At 32.5% G+C, this 23,510-nt stretch overlaps 1 protein-coding gene and 1 non-coding gene across 4 annotated transcripts in view; both read left to right on the top strand.

Moving 5' to 3' along the window:
* The window catches only part of Kif20b (kinesin family member 20B), a 53,544-nt gene extending 31,734 nt beyond the window's left edge, over window positions 1–21,810 (top strand). For all 3 annotated transcript variants that reach the window (XM_074078791.1, XM_020153843.2, XM_074078792.1), the window contains exons 20-32: window positions 24–162; window positions 1,039–1,158; window positions 2,406–2,466; window positions 4,466–4,591; window positions 6,325–6,452; window positions 7,726–7,881; window positions 11,660–11,824; window positions 12,879–12,989; window positions 14,818–15,015; window positions 17,077–17,178; window positions 17,577–17,727; window positions 20,331–20,473; window positions 21,573–21,810. In XM_074078791.1, coding sequence (XP_073934892.1) covers window positions 24–162; window positions 1,039–1,158; window positions 2,406–2,466; window positions 4,466–4,591; window positions 6,325–6,452; window positions 7,726–7,881; window positions 11,660–11,824; window positions 12,879–12,989; window positions 14,818–15,015; window positions 17,077–17,178; window positions 17,577–17,727; window positions 20,331–20,473; window positions 21,573–21,650 — 1,678 coding nt within the window. In that variant the 3' untranslated portion in view covers window positions 21,651–21,810. The remainder of the gene's footprint in view (window positions 1–23; window positions 163–1,038; window positions 1,159–2,405; window positions 2,467–4,465; window positions 4,592–6,324; window positions 6,453–7,725; window positions 7,882–11,659; window positions 11,825–12,878; window positions 12,990–14,817; window positions 15,016–17,076; window positions 17,179–17,576; window positions 17,728–20,330; window positions 20,474–21,572) is intronic.
* LOC141425227 (U6 spliceosomal RNA) lies at window positions 15,880–15,982 on the top strand. Its single transcript, XR_012450315.1, has one exon. It is a non-coding gene; the product is annotated as a U6 spliceosomal RNA (small nuclear RNA).
* Window positions 21,811–23,510: the final 1,700 nt, after the last annotated feature.

Raw genomic sequence — 23,510 nt, 5'->3', positions numbered from 1 at the left:
GAAAAGCGGTTTGTGTTTTTTAGATTGAAAGAGGAACTCTCTGCAAGTTCTGTCCTTACTCAGAATCTCAAAGCAGATCTTCAGAGGAAGGAAGAAGATTATGCTGAACTGAAAGAGAAACTGATTGATGCCAAAAAGCAGATTGAGCAAGTACAGAAACAGGCAAGTTATTTAAAAGTTGTGTGACCAATTTAATATGATGAAGATCATTTCCCTTATCATGAAGTTTAGACACTAATTGTGGGATTAAACATTTATCAAGTTCAAATTTTTTTCTTGAAATGGTAAGAATGGTTATTTCACAAAAGAATCTTAGCCAGCTGAAACAGACTGAGGAGGTCAATATTAAGAAAAATATGTGCCACGTATAGGGTTAAAATCTTTTTTTTTTTTTTTTCTTAAATTACTGCTAAATTTAGATCCTTCAAAAAAAAATAGGGAGTAGTTTTTGTTTATGGATATTACTTATGTGAGTAGGCACATAAATGTTTTTGCTAAATGTTTATGTTTACAGTGTTTTATTATTTAAAAATAGGAAATTCAGTAACAATTCAAATTCAAAATATACAAAGTTATATTTAATGAGAGAAAAAAATTCTTACCACTCCTCCCAACCATCAAGTTCCCCTCAAGGAATCAAATGTTATCAGTTGTTTTCTTTCTGTGTACTTTTCCTTCCTTCTCTATCATTTTTTTCCTTTTCTTACTATACAAAATGAAAATAATCTGGGCTTGGGGGTGTGGCTCAAGCAATAGAGTGCCTGTCTAGCAAGCACCAAGTCCTGAGTTCAAACCCCAATACCACCAAAAAAAGAAAACATCTTTAAACACTTTGTTTTACTTAACAGTATCTTTAATTTTTCTAATAGGCTATAAAGGACATGAATCTTTGAACAAGTGACCATAAATTTTAAACAACAAAGAGCAGTTTGAAAAATGTTCCAATTGCTTTATAAAAATTTTTTTCTTTTTTTGTTGAAACTGGGATAGGAACTCAGGGCTTCACACAGGTGCTCACACATAAACATTTCTTTGTAGGTATCTTTAATGCGTGATGAGGAGAAATTACTAAGGATTAAGATTAGTGACCTGGAGAAAAAGAAAAACCAATATTCTCAGGAAATAGATATGAAACAACGAACCATTCAACAGCTCAAGGTAGCAGTTTTATTTTTAATGATAGGCTAAGTCCACTCTTATTTATGTATTTGATTCTCTAATGAAATGTATATTAGTTTTTAATAACAAATTCTGTTTTAGCTTTTTTTTTTTTTAATGATGCTGGGGATCAAACCCAAGATTTTACAAATGCTAAGTATGTACTCTACCATTGAATTATACCTTCAGTCCAAATTTGGGCTTTTCTAAAATTGAAGAATAAACTGCTCAAAATTAAATGAGTTCATGGTGACTTGCTTCTAATGAGTAAAATGTGGTAAAGAAAAAATTAGTCACTATATAGTGGAGAAACCTTGCTGGCACCATCTAAACCAAGCGTTCAAGAGTAACATCCCAGTAGTATGTCATGTTCATGCCACGTACTTCCTGACTTGATGTGATTAGAGGGTACATTCCACCTGATAGTCTTCCTTAATACTTACAACCTCATTTTATTCATGGAAAACATCAGACAAACCCAGGTTGAGTACCTGACGAGTATGAAGTGTCAAGGTCATTAAAGAGAAAGCCTGAGGAACTATCCCAGATTGGAGGAGACTAAAGAGACATGATAATTATATGTATATGTATTGTTATATCCTGGGTGAGATCCTAGAATAGAAAATCAGCAGTGGAAAAACTGGTGAGTTGTGGTGAAGTCTGTAGTTTAATTAATAGCACACCAACATACCAATGTTAATTTCTCCTTTTTTTGGGGGGGGGGGGGCGGGTGTAACTGGGGTTCGAACTGGACTTCATGCTTGCAAAGCATGCCCTCTACTCCTTGAGCCACACTTCCAGTCCATTTTACTCTGGTTATTTTGGAGATGCAGTCTCTTCAACTGTTTACTGGGAATGGTCTTCAGATGTGATTCTCCCGATCTCAGCCTCCAAGAAGCTAGGATTTCAGGTGTGAGCCCTTGGTGCCTGGTTAATTTCTTAATTTCTGATAAGTGTATCAGGTAGCCTAACAGTGAAAGCTGAATTAAGTTATACAGGAAGGGTTCTCTGCTAATTTTGCAAATCTTCTATATATCTAAAATTGTTTCCAAGTTAACAAAAAAATTAAAAGGTCTTATAACAGATTCTTTTTCTAAAAATTACACAAAAAGCAAAAAAATGCTGTATGTGCTAGACATCAATAAAAAATTAATGAATTTAATGTCTAGTGTGTTTTCAAGACCCATTTTTAAATATTATGTATTTAAATTACATTTGGATTTAACTCATGTTCTTTAATTTTGTAGGAGCAGTTAAGTAATCAGAAAATGGAAGAAGCCATACAACAGTATGAGAGAGTGTGCAAAGGTCTGGAACAAATTACTTTTAGTACTAAAATGAGTGCAAAATAGTTGCAATAACAATTGATATTTTCCTTTGAAAAATTTGAATTTGAAGTTGAGGCAACATATGATGTAGCTTCATCAAAAGACAATTTAAAGCTTTTTCTTAGAAAGAAATAGAATATTCAAAGTGATTTTCTTTTCTTAGTAGTGGCCAGTATTTTGTGAAAATGTCAAAGTTATGTAGAGCATAATGACTAGAATAGATTTCTAGACAAAATTGTTTGAAGATTATGCTTTATGTTAAGATATCTTTAAAATTAAAGGTTTGTTTTTATTTGTTTGGCTTTTTTGTTCTTATGTGGTGCTGGGGATCAAACCCAGGTCCTGGCAAATGCTAGGCAAGCACTCTACCATTCTACCACATGCTTAGATCCTCAGAAGTTTTTTTAAGTATCTCTAATATTTTATATTCACATCCCAGGTGCTGAACTATGCTTTTCTTTATCAAATTGTATTGATTTGTTAATCAAATACTATTAAATTATTTTTACAGATGATATATTCATACTTGTTCAAATTATGTAGATTTCTGTCTTCCCTATTACTCATCCCTTAATTTCTTAGTTGTATGATTGAGAGCTAGGTTTTAAACCAAGGTTGAGTTCATTCTTTGTCTCAAGCTTTCTTCACTTATCTATGCTACTTGTATTTGACCAACAAAAGAGAAGGGTTAAGACAACTTATTTACATGACTTGTGCATTGTGGAGTAACAAAAAACTTGAATGTGAAAGTATGTCTGCACATGGTTCTTTTCTTTTGCTTTTCCTAGGCCTTTATCCTTAATATCTGTTACCCTAATATGATTATGATTCCCTTTTAATTTAGATCCTTTGACTCAGTGCTAAATGTGAACAGATCTTAGGTATTCTGAAGAAGTCCCTTGGGCCAGGATGCCTTATGATTTTTAGCATATATCATATTTTAATTTTTCCTGTCTCCCAAGTAGGTAGAAGTGTGGCATTGGTCCACTTTAACTGCTTCAATCTGTCTTCCCATCTTTTCCATGTTCTTAAAACATGTTTCTAAGTCACTTGTAATATATATTTTCAAATCTTTTGGATCTTTTTGTTGTCGACACTACTTTGCTTTGCTTTCATCATGTTATTTTTGATGTTCATTTTTCCCTGTTTTCATTTAAGTAGTATGTATTTTGTGTTAGCATATTTTTTCTAAATATAAAGGTAACATGTTGCTCACCCTTGTTTTGAAACTGTCTTGCACCAGCTTTTATGATGCATTCTGTGCTAGTTACCTCTCAGCATGAGTGTTAGCTACTTTGGCAGCATTCCTGAGGAAGTCATCTTTTTTTTGTCTTTATTTTCCTCCTCTTAAGAGTTCATGGTTCTTGCAGGGTTAAAACGAAATTGCTTACAAGTCATTACTGTAGTCATTTTTAAAAAGCTTGAAAGAATTTTGGTAAGGCTAGTAGCACTGTCATTACTGAGGAGCTCACTTCAAAAACATTAGAAATACTTGATTTTGAGTATTTTTCTGGAAAAAGGACTTGGGATTTTGAAAATAAAAATAGGTAAAATTAGGATTGAACCTTTTTCACTTTTAAAGGGTAAAGATTTTAGTTTTTGGTTCACAAATATTAACACTAAAAGTTATCTTGCCAAATAACACTTTTACTAAACCTCATGATTTGTGTTTGTTAGTAGTAATAGGTTGATAATATTGAAAATTATTAATTTTATCTGAGAAGATTCCTTTTCCATCCTTCCTCCAATCCTTTTCACACTCACTGGCGCATTGATCTGTACATCAAATATGTATTTTTTGTCATATATGACAGATGTGTCTAGGTATTAAAGGTATAGCAGTTGAACAAAACAAAGTTTCTGACTATGGAGCTTGTATTGTAGTTTATAAAAGCATATTTTATTAGATATATATTTATTAGAAGAAAAGATGGATCCAGATGCTGCTAATTTCTAAAATGCTTTCTTCAATTATTTAGACCTAAATGTTAAAGATAAAATGATTAAAGACATGCGAATGACACTGGAAGAACAAGAACAAACTCAAGTAGAACAAGATCAAGTGCTTGAGGCTAAATTAGAGGAAGCTGAATGGCTGGCCACAGGTAAAATGAGATTGTTTATATACTTAACATAGTCTTTTGTTTTTCCTTATTTTCCTAGATTTTTTCTTTTATTCAAGAAATATTTTGAATGTCTTTCCACTTGTCATTTTCTACTGAGATGAAAATTGTTTTCTTTAAGTAAAATTGTTTATAGTAAAGAAGAGTAAAGACACTATAATAACTTAGGATTTTAAAATTGCAGGTAATTCTCAATGTTCCCAGACATAAAAATTAGGTTTTTAACTGAGTTTGGACATCTGTCAAACTTTTAATATTATTTTCTGTGTTTATTTCAATAAATGTTGTGATTTCATTGTCTTCAGAACACCATCAGGGTTTTCTAGAGTATGTGGAAAATTCTCAAACTGACTTGCTAGTAATTAAGCTATTCATATTCTTGTAGAAAGGGCAAGAAATTTATTATTTACTTTTATTTTGTGGTGCTAGGAATTGAACCCAGGTCCTCACACATGCCATGCAAAAATTCTATCATTGAACTATACCTCAAGTCCTGAGAAATTTAGAATTAGAAATTGCTTGTATAATTTTTATATAGAACTTTGTCAGGATACTTGTGCTGACTCACGTATTTGTCCTTATCCATGACGTGCTTTATGATGACAATGCTATATGTATGATTGCAAATTATTGTTAATGAAGATCAGATGATAAGAGCAGTTAGTAAACCCTAAAACTACATGTGCTTTCCTGGCCACTTTCATGACATGGTATACCTTTAAAAATATTTTTTTTTGAGAATTGTGTGAAGTGTATTTGTATAGTTAAGGTTGAGATGGATGTAGTCTACATATCCTAAACACTAGTCATTGGATTCCTGGGAGGTTCTCTTCACTAAGAATTTGGTAAGAACTTGTGAAAGTTCAGCTGTTAGAATAGCCTCACTTTCATCTTGGTCTCTATTCCTTTGGGTTCTGCTCATTTTTGTCTAGATCTCCTGTCATATATATACCTACATCACATAATTTTTTTTTATTTTATTTTTTTAAATTGTTGTACATTTATTCATATGTGTATGCATTGTTTGGGCCATCTCTCCCCCCTCACCCTTCACCCCCCTCACTTCCAGGCAGAACTAGTTCTGCCCTCTTCTCCAATTTTGTTGAAGAGAAAACATAAGAGATAATAAGAAAGACATAGTGTTTTTGCTAGTTTGAGATAAAGATAGCTGTATAGAGAGACTCCTAGCATTGTTTCCATGCACATGTGTATTGCAACCCGAATTGGTTCATCTCTACCAGACCTCTTCACTACTTCCTGGTCACCTTCCCATAGTGGCCTCTGTCGGTTTAAGATTACTTTATTAGCTCCTCTACTGTGGGCACGTCAAACACTTTGAAGTTTTAGGTTTCCTTCCCTTTCCCTGTTTCTCCTGTACACATTCTCCCCTTAGTATGTGACCATGTGCAATAATATTACTGCAGTTGTTTTAGGTCTATAATCTGCATATGAGAGAGAACATACAATTTTTGGCCTTTTGAGCCTGGCTAACTTTGCTTAAGATGATGTTCTCCAGTTCCATCCATTTACTTGTGAATGACAAATTTTCATTCTTCTTTGTGGCTGAGTGAAATTCCATTGTGTATAAATACCACGTTTTCTTAATCGTTTCATTGGTAGTGGGGCATCTTGACTGTTTCCATAACTTGGCTATTGTGAATAGCACATAACTTTTGTATGTGTTTTTAAGAATAATTTTTTTGTCTTCAAACCAGAATTGGAAAAATGGAAGGAAAAATGCAAAGATCTAGAAGCCAAAAATATTCAAAGGTCAAATAAAGAATTTGAGTATAACACAGATATACTGAGTAAAAAACTCAGTAAGCTTCAAGATGAGCTACAGGTATGATTTTTATCTATATATTTATCTCTATATATATGTCTGTCTACATCTTCACTACATTTGTAATAAGAGAATTCAGTATTGTATAGTATGTAACTAATTTAGATATTGGTGAAGTAATCCATAGGAAGTATTAATATATAGATCCAGTATACATGGGAAAAAGTTCCCAAGCTACAAAATATTATATGCCAATGAAAATACAGTGGTTAGGTCTTCATTTTGTATATTTAAGTTTTAAATCAACACTTCTAATGTCTTTGCACTCTTTACTTCTTAAATTTTCTACTCAGCAACTACTGCTACTGAGAAGACCCTTAGGTGAATTATTTTGATTAGTATTTTTTCAAAGCTCAGTTATTAAATTGGAGTAGAGTTGTATATCTGAACTCTGCATTACATATAAAACTGTAATATACCAGAGGATACTGTATTTTGTATATATACTTGTTCAGCTTGGATGTGCAATGTATAGAATACAACATGGAAGCATATTTTTTCCCATGGTGTTTATCAAATTCTAGTTAAAATTTTGTACATTTTTATTAGAAATTGCACTCAGATGTGTAGAGTTGGGGTTGTAGGAAACATAATTATGGTTTTGAAAGTTGGCTGCATCTAAATTATTTTCTTAAACTCAGGTATATATAAGTAGCCACTGAAAGTAAATACAATATACTTTCCTTTGTAATGGTAATTATCATTATGTATTATACATTATATATTCTAGAATTTATCCTTTCCATTGTGAAAATCCAAAAATAGCTATAACTGTTGTACATTTACTATGAAAAAATATATCAACCATATTGAGAATGTTCATTTTTTGCATTTTTTTCTATAGTATAATAACATCTACAATTATAAACTTTGTTATCCTGGAATGGACTGCATAGTTCATCTAGTACAGTGGTTTTATACTTTTTAAAAGTGGTACTGTTCTTGTTTCCAATGGTATTTTTCTTGATTTTGAGTATATAAAATTAGATGACTGTGAAGCCAAAGGATCTGTAGGACCCACTTTGAAAATTACTGATCTGTGTTCTCTGTCCATATATTTACATACATATCTGTTCTGAATGTTCCCTTAATAAATGTTCTTTTCACAAATTACTCTTGATATGGCACCTTTATACCCAATTTTTAAAATTTTTTGAATCATAGAATTAGAAGTGACCATCATAAACTAGGTCTTTTCTCCTGGCAGATAGGAAAATAGAGTCACTAGCTCTTTCAAAAATTCAGTAGTAACTTGTACCATTTGTACTTTCAGGAATCTGAAGAGAAATATAAAGCTGATAGAAAGAAATGGTCAGAAGAAAAAATGTTGCTTATCGCTCAAGCAAAAGAAGCTGAGACTCTACGAAACAAAGACATGAAAAAATATGCTGAAGATAGGGAGCGTTGTTTAAAACAACAAAATGAAGTGGTATGTAACAATTATATCTGTAGATTCTAACATGTTTGTATGTATTTTACCTTATAAGCCTATTTTATCAACTTTTAAAAAGTCACCTGAATAATTTCTATGACTATAAGTAAAAATGATGTTCACCTTTATATTGGCTAAATATAAATCTATGTCTGAAGGCTAGGTTTATGTTTCTCTTGTTTTAATTGGCAGTATCGTATTGTCATCTGTTGGCCTTTGTTTTTGACAGAATTTGACTAATAGCTAAAGTTTCCTATAAAACCAGTAATATTCATTTTTCTTAAGTTAAGGACGTTTTCCTACTTTTTTTCCCCCTTCTTTAAAGCTACTCTTAACATCGAATATTGGAGAGCGTTAGTTTTTTCTAGTTAGTTTTTCTAGAATTTTAATCCAGGTCTTTGCTCCTGCTTGGCAAGCGCACTTACCACTTGAGTTACATTCTCCTCCTTGAGTTAGCTAATTGCAGAAGAAAATGAGTTTTTTATTGGTGAAAACTTTCCAGTTTACTTAATAAACTCTAGTCCATGTATGTATTCTACTCCAAAAATCATGCTCTTTTTCTCTTCACTTACTAATTTTTGTTCTACCAAATAATCCTAGATTCTGTGTTTTATAGGTCACTTTTCTTCTGATTGTATAAAGTACTGAGGAACAGTTTGTTGCTTTCTTAGGTTTTATGTTTTGACCCTTGACTGAAGTGGAAATGAGCACAGAGCAGTTCATTGGCCTTTTCCCTGGACTATTGCCAGTACCTGGAAAAGAAAGCTAAGAGTGCAGCTGTAATTCTCCAGGCCTTCAGTGGTATATCTATGGGCAGATTCCACTAGCTGTGTACTACGTGTAGTCTTTTAGAATGCAGAAATGATATCTTAGAGAAAGTCCTTGGCTGAAGTAGCTACCTTGTATTCTGAAGGTTCAGGGTGTACTCTTAAGTGCTCTGCCATAAATAAATTTCCGAAAAAGTGGTTTCTACCATGTTGTTTTGCAAACATCTTATTTAACTAGTACAGAATTCCTATATATCCCATCACTCAACTTTTCCTCATGTTAGCATCTGACATAATAGTACAATGATCAGAATCAACAACTTACTATTCTTTATATTACTGTTAGGTAAATGTTCTAATTTCTTCATTTTCCCCACTAATTTTTTTTTGGCTGGGAAGGGTGTCCAGGATCTACATGTAATGTAATTGCTATGTTTCTGTACAGTATTGACTCTTTCTGTTTTTGTCATGTGCCAAATTTTGTGAGATTGATGCTTGCTATTAATACAGCTCTGAGATGGCAATATTTTTCTCTTTTTATGCCAATTTCTTGTCATTAGAGATATTTCTAGGACTGTTAGTCAGCTTTTTGTTTGTATAATAAATACCTGAGCTAATCAACTTATAAAGGAAGAAAAGTTACTTTGACTCATAGTTGTAGAGATTTCAGTCTGATCACTTGGCCTGTTGCCTTGGGCCTGTGGTGGCACATCACAGTGGGAGCATGTAGAATAGCAAAACCATTCACCTCATGGCAGATAAGTGAAGAAAAGGAGGAGGCCATGATCCTACAGTGTCCTTCAGTTCAAAGAATTGGATTGAATGACCTAAAAACCTCCCACTGATTCCCACTTTAAGGTTCTACAACCTCCCAACAGGGCCAAACTGGGAACCAAGCCTTCAACACACAAACCTTTGGAAGATATTCTGTATCCATTAAATATAGTAAGAAAGTAATGGGTTTAACAGAATTCTGATATCTTGGTGGTAGCTTCTAGCTCTTTTATACCACACCCCATTGAACTTTTCTGGCCATTAATGAGTGAAAAGGTAAAATCTAAACTGAAGGCTAAATCTAAACTGTGATCAGTTACTCCAGTTCCAAACCAGGAAGGTGGGGGAGGGAGTTTACTTTTTTTTTAGTGGCCTGTTTAACAGCAATTCCAACAGGCAAACCCCCTTTTCATTTTTAAGGCTTTTTGAGTCACAACTTATAACACAGAAACACAACTAACAGTTCAGTGAATTATTGTAGCGCCACCATTTAACAAATATGCATTTCAAGAAATAGAACATTGTTTGCACTCCACAGTCCCTCTCTTCTGCCTCTTTCCCAATAATAACTATTCTGTCTTTTAATGATATGCTTTAGTTTTGTCTATTTTTGAATTTTATAAAATGGAAATATACGAATGCATTTGTTTGTGCCTGACATCTTCGAGTATTATGTTTGCATGTATCATCCATGTTGCATGTAGCCAGAGTTAGTTTATTTCATTGCAGAATATTTCAATATATGAATATGCCACCATTTTAGTCATTTTAATATTGAAGCTAATATGGATTGTTTTCTGGTTTTGTCTGTTAGGAGTGTGAGCAAATTATCATAAACTTTTTTTACATTTTTCGTGGTGCATATGTGTATATATTTCTGTTGCACACGTATCTTAGAATTGCTAAATGGTTGTGTGTCTGTTCTTTTCACTTTTATTGCTCTTCTATGAATAGAAGTTCTGAAATTCACTATGAGTTACTTACCAAATCTTTTTCTTTTGAACCCCAAGGACATGATGATGTTGTACTTTTTTTTTTTTTTTTTTTGGTGCTATCAGGGTTTGAACTTGGGGCTTCATGTTTGCTAAGCAGGTGCTGTAATGTTTGAACCACACCTACAGCTCTTTTATTATTTCTTGAAAACCTTGGGTTTTACTTTTCATACTTAGATCCTAGAATTGATTTTTTTGTTGGTGTGAGATAGGGATCAGACTCTTGTGTTTAGGTGAATTACCAATTAACATGATAATAATAATTATTGAAAAGACTTTTTCTTCCCCACTGCTTTGTCAGTTTTGTGATAAATCAGTTGTCCAAGGGCTTATTTTTGTATGCAGTATATGATTAGGGTTAATTATTGTTATTATTTGAGTATTCAGCTACAACACCATTTGTTAAAAGCTGTCCTTTCTGGCATTGAGTTTTGTGGACCCTTTTGTAGAATGTCAATTGATCATACATTTGTGGACCCTCTCTTCTGTTTCATTGATTTCTGCCTCTTCTTAGACAATTATCATATCATTATCATATCATTATTATATATCATATTATTTTGAATGTTATAGTATGCTTGAAATGACATAAGTGATTGCTTTCACTTTGTTCTTCATTTTCAAAGTAATTTTGACTACTTTAGATCATTTGCATTTCCATGTAACTTTTAGGGTCAACTCCTCTACTTCTGCATGCACACGTACACGCCTGGATTTTAAAAGAAATTGCCTTAATTCTGAACACTGTTGTTTCTCTATTTATTTGGGTGTTCTTTAATCTCAGCACTGTTGTACAGTTTTTCATGTTTATGTTTCATGTTCCTTCAATTTACCATGAAATATTTCATGATTTTTGAATTCATTGTAAATGATGTTGTTTTCATTTTGATATTTTTGTTGCTATTAGTTTATCATTGTTTTACTGTAATTTGATGGTTTCCCATATGTTGGTAGAAATTCTGGTATTAATTTAAAATCTGTATCTATAATTATTTATTGAAAGACCAAATAACCTGATTTTTTTTTTAATGGGATAGGGATAAATATACTATGTAGACATTTAATAAGTATGATGGTATTATGCATTTTGGTTTATAGATAAAGTATTTTGTGTGCACTTGACTATATTGCTTGTTATATCTTGTTTACAATTATGTTCACAGTACTATGCATAATAAAACCTTTTAAATGTTCTTAGAGTCATATTGTAAAGTTAAGCTTAATGTTTTCTTTATTGATTAGGAAATACTGACAACACAGCTGGCAGAGAAAAATAACGACCTTCAGAAGTGGAGAGAAGAACGGGATCAACTGGTTGCAGCTTTAGAAATACAGCTGAAAGCACTGATCTCCAGTAACAAGCAGAAAGATAATGAAATTGAACAATTAAAAAAGATCATGTCAGAGGTTTCTGAAATAGTCATTAGAATCTTATTCTTTCTACACCTTTCCATTGAATATAGGAATTATTCAGAATTTTTGGCTAACTCTCAATCAATTAAATTAGCTCAGTAGACCAGAGATGAATCAAGAGTTTGAAAAATTCGGATATTTCTCATGGATTTTGAATTTTTAGAGTTTATCATTGTTACTGATTTGTCACTAACTGAAACACAGCACCTTTTATATTTTGCTCATACCTCCCAGGTAGAATAATTAGGAAATCAATAACTTATGATTTCATCCCTAATCTACCTTTAAAATGTAGAAATGTGATTTAACATAAACTCTTGATTACACTTGAATAATTTGCCTCACCCTTATGTTTAGTGTATAAGGATATAAATTATTTTGAAAGTAAACACACTGATGGGAGGACATCATAAGATATTCTAACAGTTAATTTCATAATACTTTGTTGGGGCTAGGAATTATAAATGAAGAGAGGATTACCTTTCACAGTAAATGGAGGCAAGGTGCATCTGAAGCTCATCTTTATTAATAAATGATCTGCACTTAAAAATCTGTTAAATTAGGTCTGGGGTATAGCTAAGTTACAGAGTGCTTGCCTGGCATGTTCAGGGCCCTGGGTTCAGCCTCTAGTGGAATTAAAAAAAATATATTGCTGCTCTAACCAAGCATGTTGGCACAAGTCTGGCCATGCAATTTAACAGGGCTAGGTCTATGTTTCTTCATTTGGAAAGTAAGAATGATGATTCTTGCCAAATCTAATTAGTGAGTTACAGTGAAAGTAAAACAAGAGAATGCATGCAAAAAACTTTGGAAGTAGGAAGCGATCTTTCAGATTTCTTCTTAGATCAGGCTCAGGAAAGCCTATGTTGCCTAGCCTTTCCTGAGTCTTTGAAGGTAAAGGAAAGGTAGAAGTCTTAATTTCCATTGTATAGTCTATGCAGATCTTGATCTTTGTAATCTTTATGCAACACCTTGCATAAATATTAAATTATATTAAATATTTTTTTGGGTAAGAATAACCTGTTTCTTTAATATTTCCTTATTTTAGGAAAGAAACCCCATGGATGTCAAACCTACACATACTAGTTTAACAGATCCTGCCAGCGTTGAAACTGAATCTCAACCAACAATTTTTGAAATTTCCAGGAATGTAGCGGAGGTGGGTATTTGCTAACAGTCTGCTTTTTGCTCCCTTTTCCCTGCCATTAGCCCTGAAATAGCACTTGTAGGTGTTAGTGTAATCAATTGTAGATACTTTGCTGCATAATTTTGCTATATGTGCTTCTATATGTGTGAAGGAAAACTAGAGCCTTTTGAGGATAGATGAAATTCTTTACAAATTAGATCCCCAAATGATATTAATCTCCTTAAAAACCATAGATGTTTTAATATAAATAAAGTTAATGGTCAGAAATAGAAAATTCCACAAAAGATAAAATAGGGATGATTATTTGCTCTCAGAGAGTTTCCTTCAATAAGCATGCTATTAAATAGTATATTTTTGAAATTGTGTCCATATAGTATGTTTGTCACCAGTCTTTAATAGTATGCGTTAAGTTTCCTTAATTTGTATTCATTTTAGGATTTTGTGAATAACTTTGGATTATGAAATACATAAAAATTCTGTGTCACTTAAAATTTTTTAAGATAAGATCACTTTTTAAAATTTAATATTTAGGAGCTTGTGGAGTAGCTTAAGTGGTAAAAGCATCTGCTTAGCAAGCAAGGAACATTGAGGAGGATGCAATGTATTTTGCCTGGGTGGCTGTGGAAGTGGATTAGAGAATCATATCTTAACGGGAAAAGAGAAACTTATTAAACAAAACATGGGAGAGAAAGGCATTTTAATCTGGGAAAATAACATGAACCATTCCTTTTCACTTGACCTTTCCTCAGTAGTTCTTGTAGAGTTTCAGATAATTAGTATTGATTTTAGGGACTAATGCAAACCATAAAGTTTATGAAAAAATTTTAAATTGATTCATAATCAAAGTTTAATTTATTACAAGAGCAATCACATATAATGGAGGATTACTTTCTCCATAAATTTGTATACATTTTCCTAAAATCTTTTGTTTCTGATATCTTAGTATCTATTATAATATGATACTAATAATGATTATGATTTTGTTGTTTAGCGGGGATCATATTGTCATTTTCTTTTGTGTTCTTTGCTGCTTTTATGAAATCAACATACCTAAGTAGACTGAAAGTTTAGATGGATTCATTTTTGACTAGTACTAGTTGATTCTAAGAGTTACATGGGATTTATATGTATCCCCTGTCTATGGCCTGAGCTTCTCATAGTACAGTGGCTAGATTTTGGGATGGGTCATTTTGAGGAGGGGAATTGTCCTGAAAGCTAGTGTTCCAAGAGGACAAGATAGAAGTTACAGAGCCTCCTATGATAGTCTTAGAGAGCCATGGTATTATGTCTATCACTTCTTATTGGCCGTGGAAATCATTAAAGCAAGCCTGGATTCAAGGGGAGAATGAAAGACTCCTTATTCAATGGGAAAAGTAGCAAAAAATTTGCATCCACCTTTAAATCTACCATTACTGGGGTGCTTGTAAAAAATATTAAGACTCTTTCCTAGTGGGTTCTGACTTAGTTGGTTTGTAGTACAGTCCAGTAATTATTTGAACAAATTCTCTTAATTCTTATGACCTTACAAATTTGGGAAATGCTGATCTCTAAGTTTTTCCTATTTTTTTTTTCATTGTGCTGGAGTGTGAACCCAGAGCCTTGTGCATACTAAGCACACACTCTATTTCTGAGTTATACTTCCAGCTCTACTTCAATTTTAACAACCACACAAAAACTTAGAGAATGTGGATAAATCAATCTTTTTATCCTTGCTGTGGCCTGGCACACTTTTTCTTTTTTCTGATTTATTATCTTGAATAGACATTTGAGAGGATTCATTGTGGTTAATAAATTCATATTTTACAAATAAATTCTTTTTCCCTTTTTAATTCTGTTGTAGGATGGATCTGTAGTTCTTGACTCATGTGAGGTGTCAACAGAAAATGAACAAAGTACTCGATTTCCAAAACCTGAATTAGAGATTCAGTTTACACCTTTGCAGCCAAACAAAATGGCAGTGAAACACCCTGGTTGTACCATACCAGTGACAGTTAAGATTCCCAAGGCCCAGAAGAGGAAGAGTAATGAAATGGATGAGGTAAATACTTACCTAAGGAGTACATTTAACAAGAAAATCTTATGATTATTGAGCTCATTTAATAATAAAAGGTTGATAAAGAAATTAGAGAAACTGAAATGACTAACTTACTTGAGTATAGTCTTTGTCAATTAATTAACTTAGGTTGATGTTGTCATCAATTTGGGCCTTTATATAGTGGTAGGCTAAAAACTACTTACTTTTCATTAAGTAGTTTCAGATTTTTTGATGGTAAGTCTGCCACACCTGCTATTGTATCCTGTCCATGGAGATCTGGCAAGTCAGATAAGCTTCCTAAGCCTGGTTGCCTCCATTTTGAAATGATTTACTATGTCTAAAATGCTTAGTTTTCTATCTGCAAATAGTAGGTACCTAATAAATAGTAACATTTAAAGTAACTTGTTTTAAGTTTCTCTTTGGTAAAATAACTCTCTCTTACTCCTTTAAAGAGTAGTTTATTTTCATGCTGGCGAGAGACCAGAAATAGTATTAACCATACTCTTGAGGCTGTCTGTAAGGTAATAAATTTGTCCAGTGAATATTATTTAGCATAGTTTTCCTGTTACACACACAATACTTAGAGATTGTTTTGTACATTCTAAATAGTTAACTTTTGTTGTCCTTATATAATTTATGTTCAGTACACTTTAAATACCACTAAAACAGTAAGTACTTGAATTTCATCATCGTATATGGCATATTGAATTTTCATGGATCTTTTTTTTTAACCTTAAGGAAAACTTTAGTGTAGTACTTATGAGGGTTAAAATACTTTATTGGTTTACTCTTGGTATATATTCTGTCTTTGTGTTAGAAGAGATATACAGATTGTTACAGGATGTCATGTTGAAACTTAAAATTTCTGTGCTCAGTTTGGCAGCACATATATAAAACTGGAATGATGCAAAGATTAACATGGCCCCTGTGCAAGGATGACCAGCAAATTCCTGAAGCGTTCTATATTTTGTTTTAAAAAGAAACTTAAAATTTCTAACTGGGTTTACTACATCTTTATTGCTGTAATAAATTGACTATGTGGGTCCTTATGAAATGCTATTTTATAATCCAGTGCAGTAAAGACTCCACAGAGAGCTCTTTACTGAACACTGTGAATGTGATGGTATAGCCTTATAGTCTTTCTTCACTTGCTTCCTATGATTACTGTTATCTTTCCTTTTTGGTAGAGCCTGCTTTTTATGGCCTTTATGCCTTCTATATTGTAACTTGGATTCTGTTGTTCAGTCATAGTATTTTTACCTTCCCCCTCCTTTTATGCTTATATTCTTCATTACAACTAGCATTTACAATTGAATTCAGTGAATGTGAGGTTTATGGAAAAATGAAGAATAAGATGCCATGTCTATTTAGTAAAGAAGAAAATTTTTAGTATATTTAATCTTCACGTTTTACCCATGTGAAGTTTTGTTTTGCCCTTTTCTTTTTTTCCTGCAGTACTGGGCACTGAATCTAGGTCCTCGCACTTGCTAACCAAGTACTCCACCACTTGAGCCACAACCCCCAGCTTTATGTTGCCAAATTTAATGAGAAGTCTTAGATGTAGATGCCTATATGATTTGGGAATTGAAAAGGATAGGTATATTGCTGTACTTTTATTAAACAGGAAGTTCAAATAAAACATGGTATTCCTTCTAGGTTTTTCATTTAGCTATGTGTAATTTCATTATTTGTAATGTATCTGCAAAATTCATACTTTCAGTCAGGGTTTCTCAACCTCAGCATAGTTGATATTTTAAGCTGGATACTTCTTTGTTGTGGGGGCTATCCTGCAACAGAGTAGCATTCTTGTCCTTTACCCACTAGTTGCCAATAATATGTTCCTTGTGTCTGGCAAAGACAACAAAAATATCTCCAGACATTGCTGTTGTCTTCTGAGATCAAAACTGCTCCTGGTTAAGAACTGCCGTCATAAAAAAAAAAAAAAAAGTAATAAATAACAACTATTTTACGTGGTATGTTCCATTTTATAGGTGTTCTTTATTGAGTCTAGAGAAATTAAATATTGTCAAGAAATTAACCAATGCTGAAATTCATTATTTTCAGGACTTGGTGAAATGTGAAAATAAGAATAATGCTACACCTAGAACTAATTTGAAGTTTTCTGATTCAGAGCATAGAAATTCTTCTGTCAAAAAGGAAAAGCAGGTCTGTCTTTTAATTTGTCCAAAATTGAATATTTCCATAATTTACATTATAAAGTGAAAACTGTAAATTATGATGTTGAATTCTGATTAGTAATTATCCAGTTGTGTCCAGCTATAACTCATTTGTCTTCCACTTCCTATACATGTAATTCAATTTGGAATGTAATCTTTAGCATTTTACCATTAGCAGGCACTTCATGTGTTCACTTCTGACTTAGCGCTCTAGCTGTCAGACTCATTTTGCATTCTTTAGCCTTTTCATCCCTCTTTGCATAAACTCATTTCCAAGTTCCTTACCCAAGAATTTGTAGCTTATCTCTGGTCTCTTTAGTTCACGTCTAACATTTAATTGCCTTCTAACATTTCTCAACAGTAACAAAAATAATCTTTTTTAATTAGGTTTCCACACATCTGTCATTCAAGAAAACATACTCTTTAAGGAGTAAGGCTCCCACAATTAGTGTAGACTTGACCACTAAGAAAAAAGAAGGAACGCTACAGAAATTTGGAGACTTCTTACAACATTCTCCAACAATTCTTCAGTCAAAAGGTTTGCAGAAAATTAAATACCTTTTTTATTACATGTAGGGTGCTTCCTAATATCTGATTGTCTATAAACTCAATGACTATTCAGTGCAGTGAACATTATGCTTTAAATAGGCATCCTATACTAGATTCTATCAAAAGAAACAGATGAAAGAATGATGAGCCTTAGTGTTCACTATATATTGCAGGAGAGAGGCTTACTTACATTTAAATAATTGTTCTAGATAGAGCAGGCTGCCTAATAAGAGGTACAAAATGGTATGCCTATATAAACATATATTAGAGTTAACAGTGTATTTCTGTAAATATCTGTTGAATTTACAGAGTAGTATGCTTAGTGCTTTTTTCTTTATAATATGATGTGGATATGTTAATGCTTTTGTCTGTATTAAGGTATATGCTGTGTGTTTGTGTTTGTGTGTATGTGTGTGTGTGTGTGTGTGTGTGTGTATATATATATATATATATATATGCACATTTACCAGAGGGAATAGTTTTAATACAGGTAAATTACCAGAACAGTATGGAGAATATTCATGAACTTCCAGGTAGCAGTATGTATCTGGCATGTAAAATATGAAAGGACTGTTTGGGGTAGAGGGTATGGAGGAGTTTTTATGAGATTACCTGAGTGACAGTAGTAGGATGTAAAGGTTAGGAGTGGAGAAGATGGAAAGGGAAAAGGACTAAAAACAAGATACCTGTTGAGTCAAAAAGTTTATGTAAAAACTTACTGCAGATGTTTTCAAACTTTCTTTACTCAGTGTCCTTATTATCTCAATAATTATTTTTATTGTGTCCTTACACCCAAAGAATCACCTAGTAGTCTCATCCATTAGAATTTACGGCCAACTGAAAATTCAGCTTCTGAAAATCCAGGTTGCAAAAGCATGTTTCATCTTCAAAAGTAATGTTAACATGATACCATTTTGAAACTGAACTACTTTGAATTCCAGGATACTATTTTTGTGAAGATGAACACGAGGTGCTCTTAAAGTTTGCTGCAGCATATTTTTAAGTGTACAGTTTTGACATTTAGACTTGTCAGGCCCATTTATTTTATCAAAAGAAAATACCCTTTTTTATGTATAGTTTTTATAAGCTTAGGAAATATGTGGAGGGACAAATGGCAAACTAAGAAGTGTTTAAATTTGGAGAGGCAGGACTTCTTTCTTTTTTCATGCCTCATGAGATGAGGCATGGCTATGTTGCTCAGGCTGGTCTCAAACTGGTGTATGTAAGTGATCCTCCCATCTCAGCTTCCCGAGAAGCTAGACTACAAGTGTGTACCACCACTTCTGGCAGGGAAGAATTTCTTGTTTTAGAAGATTTTGTATTCTATTTAGATTATATTAGCTATTATATATTTTAAAAAAATGTTTTCAAGGAAATGGTTGACTCCCTTACTTAATTGACTCAGTTTCTTAGCAGCTTCCCTCTCAATATTTTTACATTATTTTTAGGAATATAAGATAGCTCTATTTGGGATTGTAGTTATAATACATGTCTATTGTGGTGGATCACTTGGAAATAAAAACTTGGAAAAAAAAACCTAAAGCTTAGGTCTTACTTTAGATTTTGCTGCTTTGATAATCATAGTTAATATATAACTCAATTTTACTGCTCCATCTCCCACCCATTCAGTCAAAAGTGCAAATTAAATTATGTTACTCCTCCATTTTAAGTCCTTACAATTTTTCAGTCCCTTGCATCATCTAATTTCAATTCTGTTTCCACCTATCCTATTACTCTTATCCTGTTATTCCAACTTACCCTGTTATTCTTTGGTTGATAACTAGACAACTTCAATCTTACTAGCTTCTTATGGCTCCTAGAATATGACAGCTTCTTTTTTGCCTTGAGACCATTGCTTTTTTTGCTTTTTCTTCTGAACTATAGGTAAAAGGGTTTATTATTACAAAGCATTTTTTTATTATGGATATCTTTTTGTTATGAGTATTGGACTAAATCTACCATTTATTGAATGATTTATTTATTTATTTTTTATTGAGGCATGGTGTCACTGTGTAGCCTAAGCTGGCTTTGAACTCAAGGTCTTGCTTCAGCCTCTTGAGTGCTAGGATTATAAACATGTATCACCATAGCTGGCCTTAAATACCTTATTTTTAATGCTACATGGCCTACCATATATGGACCCTTCTCCTTGGTTTAACATAGCATAAACATTTTCCAATTCTTAAATATGCCTGAGTCTTACTAATTATACTATAATATCTTGGGTTTTTGTTGGTTGGTTGAGGGGTTTCTTTTTGTTTGTTTTTATTTTTGGTACTAGGCTTTGAACTAAGGGGTCACGTACTTGCTAAGCAAGGACTCTACCGCTTGAGCCACACCCTCAGTCCTTTCAGCTTTACTTATTGTCTTATAATAGGATCTCATGGTTTTTTGCCCGGGCTGGTTTTGGATGGTGATCCACCTACCAATACCTTCCAAGTAGCTGGAATTGCACTCATAAGCCTGGCCTAAGTTTTTCTTTATCAGTTGTATATTCATGTCCCATCACCATTTAAATATTGCATTGTTTTAAATTGTATATGTTTTTTCTTCAAACTTTTGCAGTTAGAAAATTAATATTTTTATTTGTAGCAAAGAAGATAATAGAAACAATGAGCTCTTCAAAGCTTACAAATGTAGAAGCAAGTAAAGAAAATGTGTCTCAACCAAAAAGAGCCAAAAGGAAATTATACACAAATGAAATTTCATCTCCTATTGATATATCTGGTCAAGTGGTAAGCTAGTGTTTCAATTTTCATCAATGTGAAAGTATTCATATTTTTAAAATTCTGAAATAGTCATAATTTGAATTTTATTTCAATTCCTTTTATTTAGAACAGATCTCTTAAAACACATGCTTTTAATGGTATACTTTTGGGCTCAAATATGTTAACCTCAAATATAGTAATTAAATATAAATACTGTGTAAGTGTCATGCATTTGCATTTGACATCTCACCAGGAATATACTTCTGTCAATAGAATTATCAGTAAATTAGTAAATTTATTTATCTCTAACATCCATTTTTCTTTGTTATCTTTATCACAAGAGTTACACAAATCTGAGTGTAAGTATGTGTGTTACACATACTTTGTTACACATTGAGCCATTTCCTCCCACCTTTACTCTAAGCCTTCCAGGCTCTATTAAGACAAAATGGTAGTCATTCTCCTTACCCAGAACAGTCTGTGCTGTTACTGGGGAAAGTTCTAATTTTCTGTTGTGCTTATATTTGCTTAGTGAGTGAAAGTGAAGGTAGAAAAGTAATAAAAGACTTCAACAGGAAGTGGCCAAGAAAAATGAGGAGAGACCTTTTTTGCAATTGTAGCTCTCAGCTATGAGACTGATATTTGAAGGCAACTGGTAAAGAATTAGGATCATAAAATAGGCCATGCTATTTTAAGTACTATTATGTTAGTCACTTTTTACCATCTGTCTGATGAGTACATAATTTCTTCCCTTGGCTGAAGATCATTTCTAGTTATAGTGTAATGTGTTTTTTGCATCCTAAGTTATATACTTATTGTTGTAAAGATCTTTCTTAAAAATTAGTTTGAGGCACTTGTCTCCAAATATTACAGTGGTTGTTGTAAGCTTGTATATGCCCTAAATTCAATGCAGAATGTAGGTTATTTTAATTCTAGAATTAGGTAGGGTTGAATGAATCTTTTATAAAATCTAAAGCACACATTCTTATAGAAGATGGTGTATCTGTAGTCTTAAGACAAAAAATTCTAATGTATCTTTTATGTGTCAGTGATGTACATAAACGTTTATCATCACCAATTATAAAAAGTTTTAATTTTTATCTGTTTTGAAAATTGTTAATTTCAGATTTTAATGGAGCAGAAAATGAAGGAAAGTGATCACCATATTCTCAAACGACGACTTAGAACAAGAACAGCCAAATAAATCACTTCTGGAGAATGTTTTACTGTAAATTTTATATTCATTGTCATTGTACCTTGCATCTTTTTAAAGATAATTGTATATATTGTGATGCATTACATCCCTCTGTATAGAGAGTTTTATACATGGTATAATTTAATACAATAAATAAATCAACAGTCAATTGTATACTTTGAAGGTTTTTTAATATTGACTTCTTTTGAAACTTTTTATATCACTATTATCACAGCCATTGTATTACTGAAAACACTAGGAAGAATGTTTTTCTTTATTTTTCTGCACATAGTGATCTAGGTAAGGTATTTGGCTTATTTTTATTTAACAGTTTCTTGTGGGTTTTTTTGTTTTGTTTACTGTTGCTTTGTTTACCATTAGAATGTACAACTGATTTTATATGTCTACTTAGATTATAGCTGGGATTTAGAGAGTAAGCATGTGCATGTGTTTTATTTGCTAAAACATGTATTTACATTCTTTAGAAAAGATCTCAAATCTTTTCTTAGAGTGCTTTTTATCTAATAGAGTTGGCTTTCTGGTTTTTCTAAGGCACAGGGTTAGAAGCAGAAAATTAGGAAGAACAAATAGAAACAGTGACAACTAGAAAAGGAGGAATAGAATTTTACACCTGGACCTTAGAAATACAGTTTCTTCATCTTACAGATGAGAAAAATCATAAAGTTTACTTCTACTAGGACATATAGCTAAGGTATATTGAACTTATAGTTAAAAAACAATAGTAAGATACAAAAAACACAAATAAGAAATCAAAAAATTATTGCCAACTGGAGCTTTTTAATCTAAGAACATACATTTATACATCTAAAACCTTAAAGATTAAATAGATTTTAGCATTATTTACTTGATTCTTACAATGGTGACTTGTCAGTAAGAAAAGTTATCTGTGATGGATCATATTGAGGGGAAACTTACATCAAAATATTTATATTGAAACTTAACCTTTAAGCCTTAAAATATCTTTTTTATTATGCTATGTAGAAAAAGAAAGTTGGTCCTCACAGATTCAATGCTTACAAATTTGCTTACTTACTAAAATTTACTTGTAACCCCAAAATCATTACAAGTGCTTTTACAGTCATTCATAGAAATGCACAGAATGACAAAAAGGTTTCTACCCAATATGCTTATAATTGAGGTTAAACAAAACAATACTCTGCCTGCTTATTTCAGATTTCACACTTAAAGAAATGTTCACATTCTAAAATATATATTAAAATCAAGTCTCAACAAGATTGTCCAGGGAGACAGAATTTGGAGAGTAATGACAAATTAAGAGGGCTTGAGAAATACCTTGAGCTCTTCATAGATCCACAATAACAGCGTTAAACCTAGCCTACTTAAACTGAAAGTAACAATGAAGAGATCAAAATGCCTACTGGGAAAAAAAATCAACACTCTTCACAGGAAGATACAATGCAGATTCTCTCTCTACAACAATCTTTCATAACGTGTTAGCAATAAAAAAGTTAATAAATGTAGGAAGCAACAGAAAAAAGTCCCTTACAAAGTGAAGAAGCAGTTAAGAAAATTCTTGAATGATCCAAATTTTGAATATTGCACTCTTTAAGGCAAGTATTATGCACATGATCAAGAAGTTAAAGGAAATAGCAGAAGGGATCTCAGCAAAGAAAATACCTAGACTCCTCAGTGTCCTGTGAAACAATGCTAAAAGGACTAACAATGCATGTAATTGGAAATCCAGAAGGAAAAGACCTAAAGAAAATAGAACTGGAAAAAATAACTTGAAGAAATAATGGCCCCAAATTGACCAACTCTTACAAGAAACTATTGACTTGTAAGCTCAGCAAATCCCAATTAGGATAAGTCCAAATAAAACTATACTTA

Source organism: Castor canadensis, chromosome 7 (genome assembly GCF_047511655.1).
Source record: "Castor canadensis chromosome 7, mCasCan1.hap1v2, whole genome shotgun sequence".
Taxonomy (NCBI): Eukaryota; Metazoa; Chordata; class Mammalia; order Rodentia; family Castoridae; genus Castor; species Castor canadensis.
Note: the sequence above shows the minus strand (reverse complement) of the source record. Positions and strands in the feature narration are given on the sequence as shown.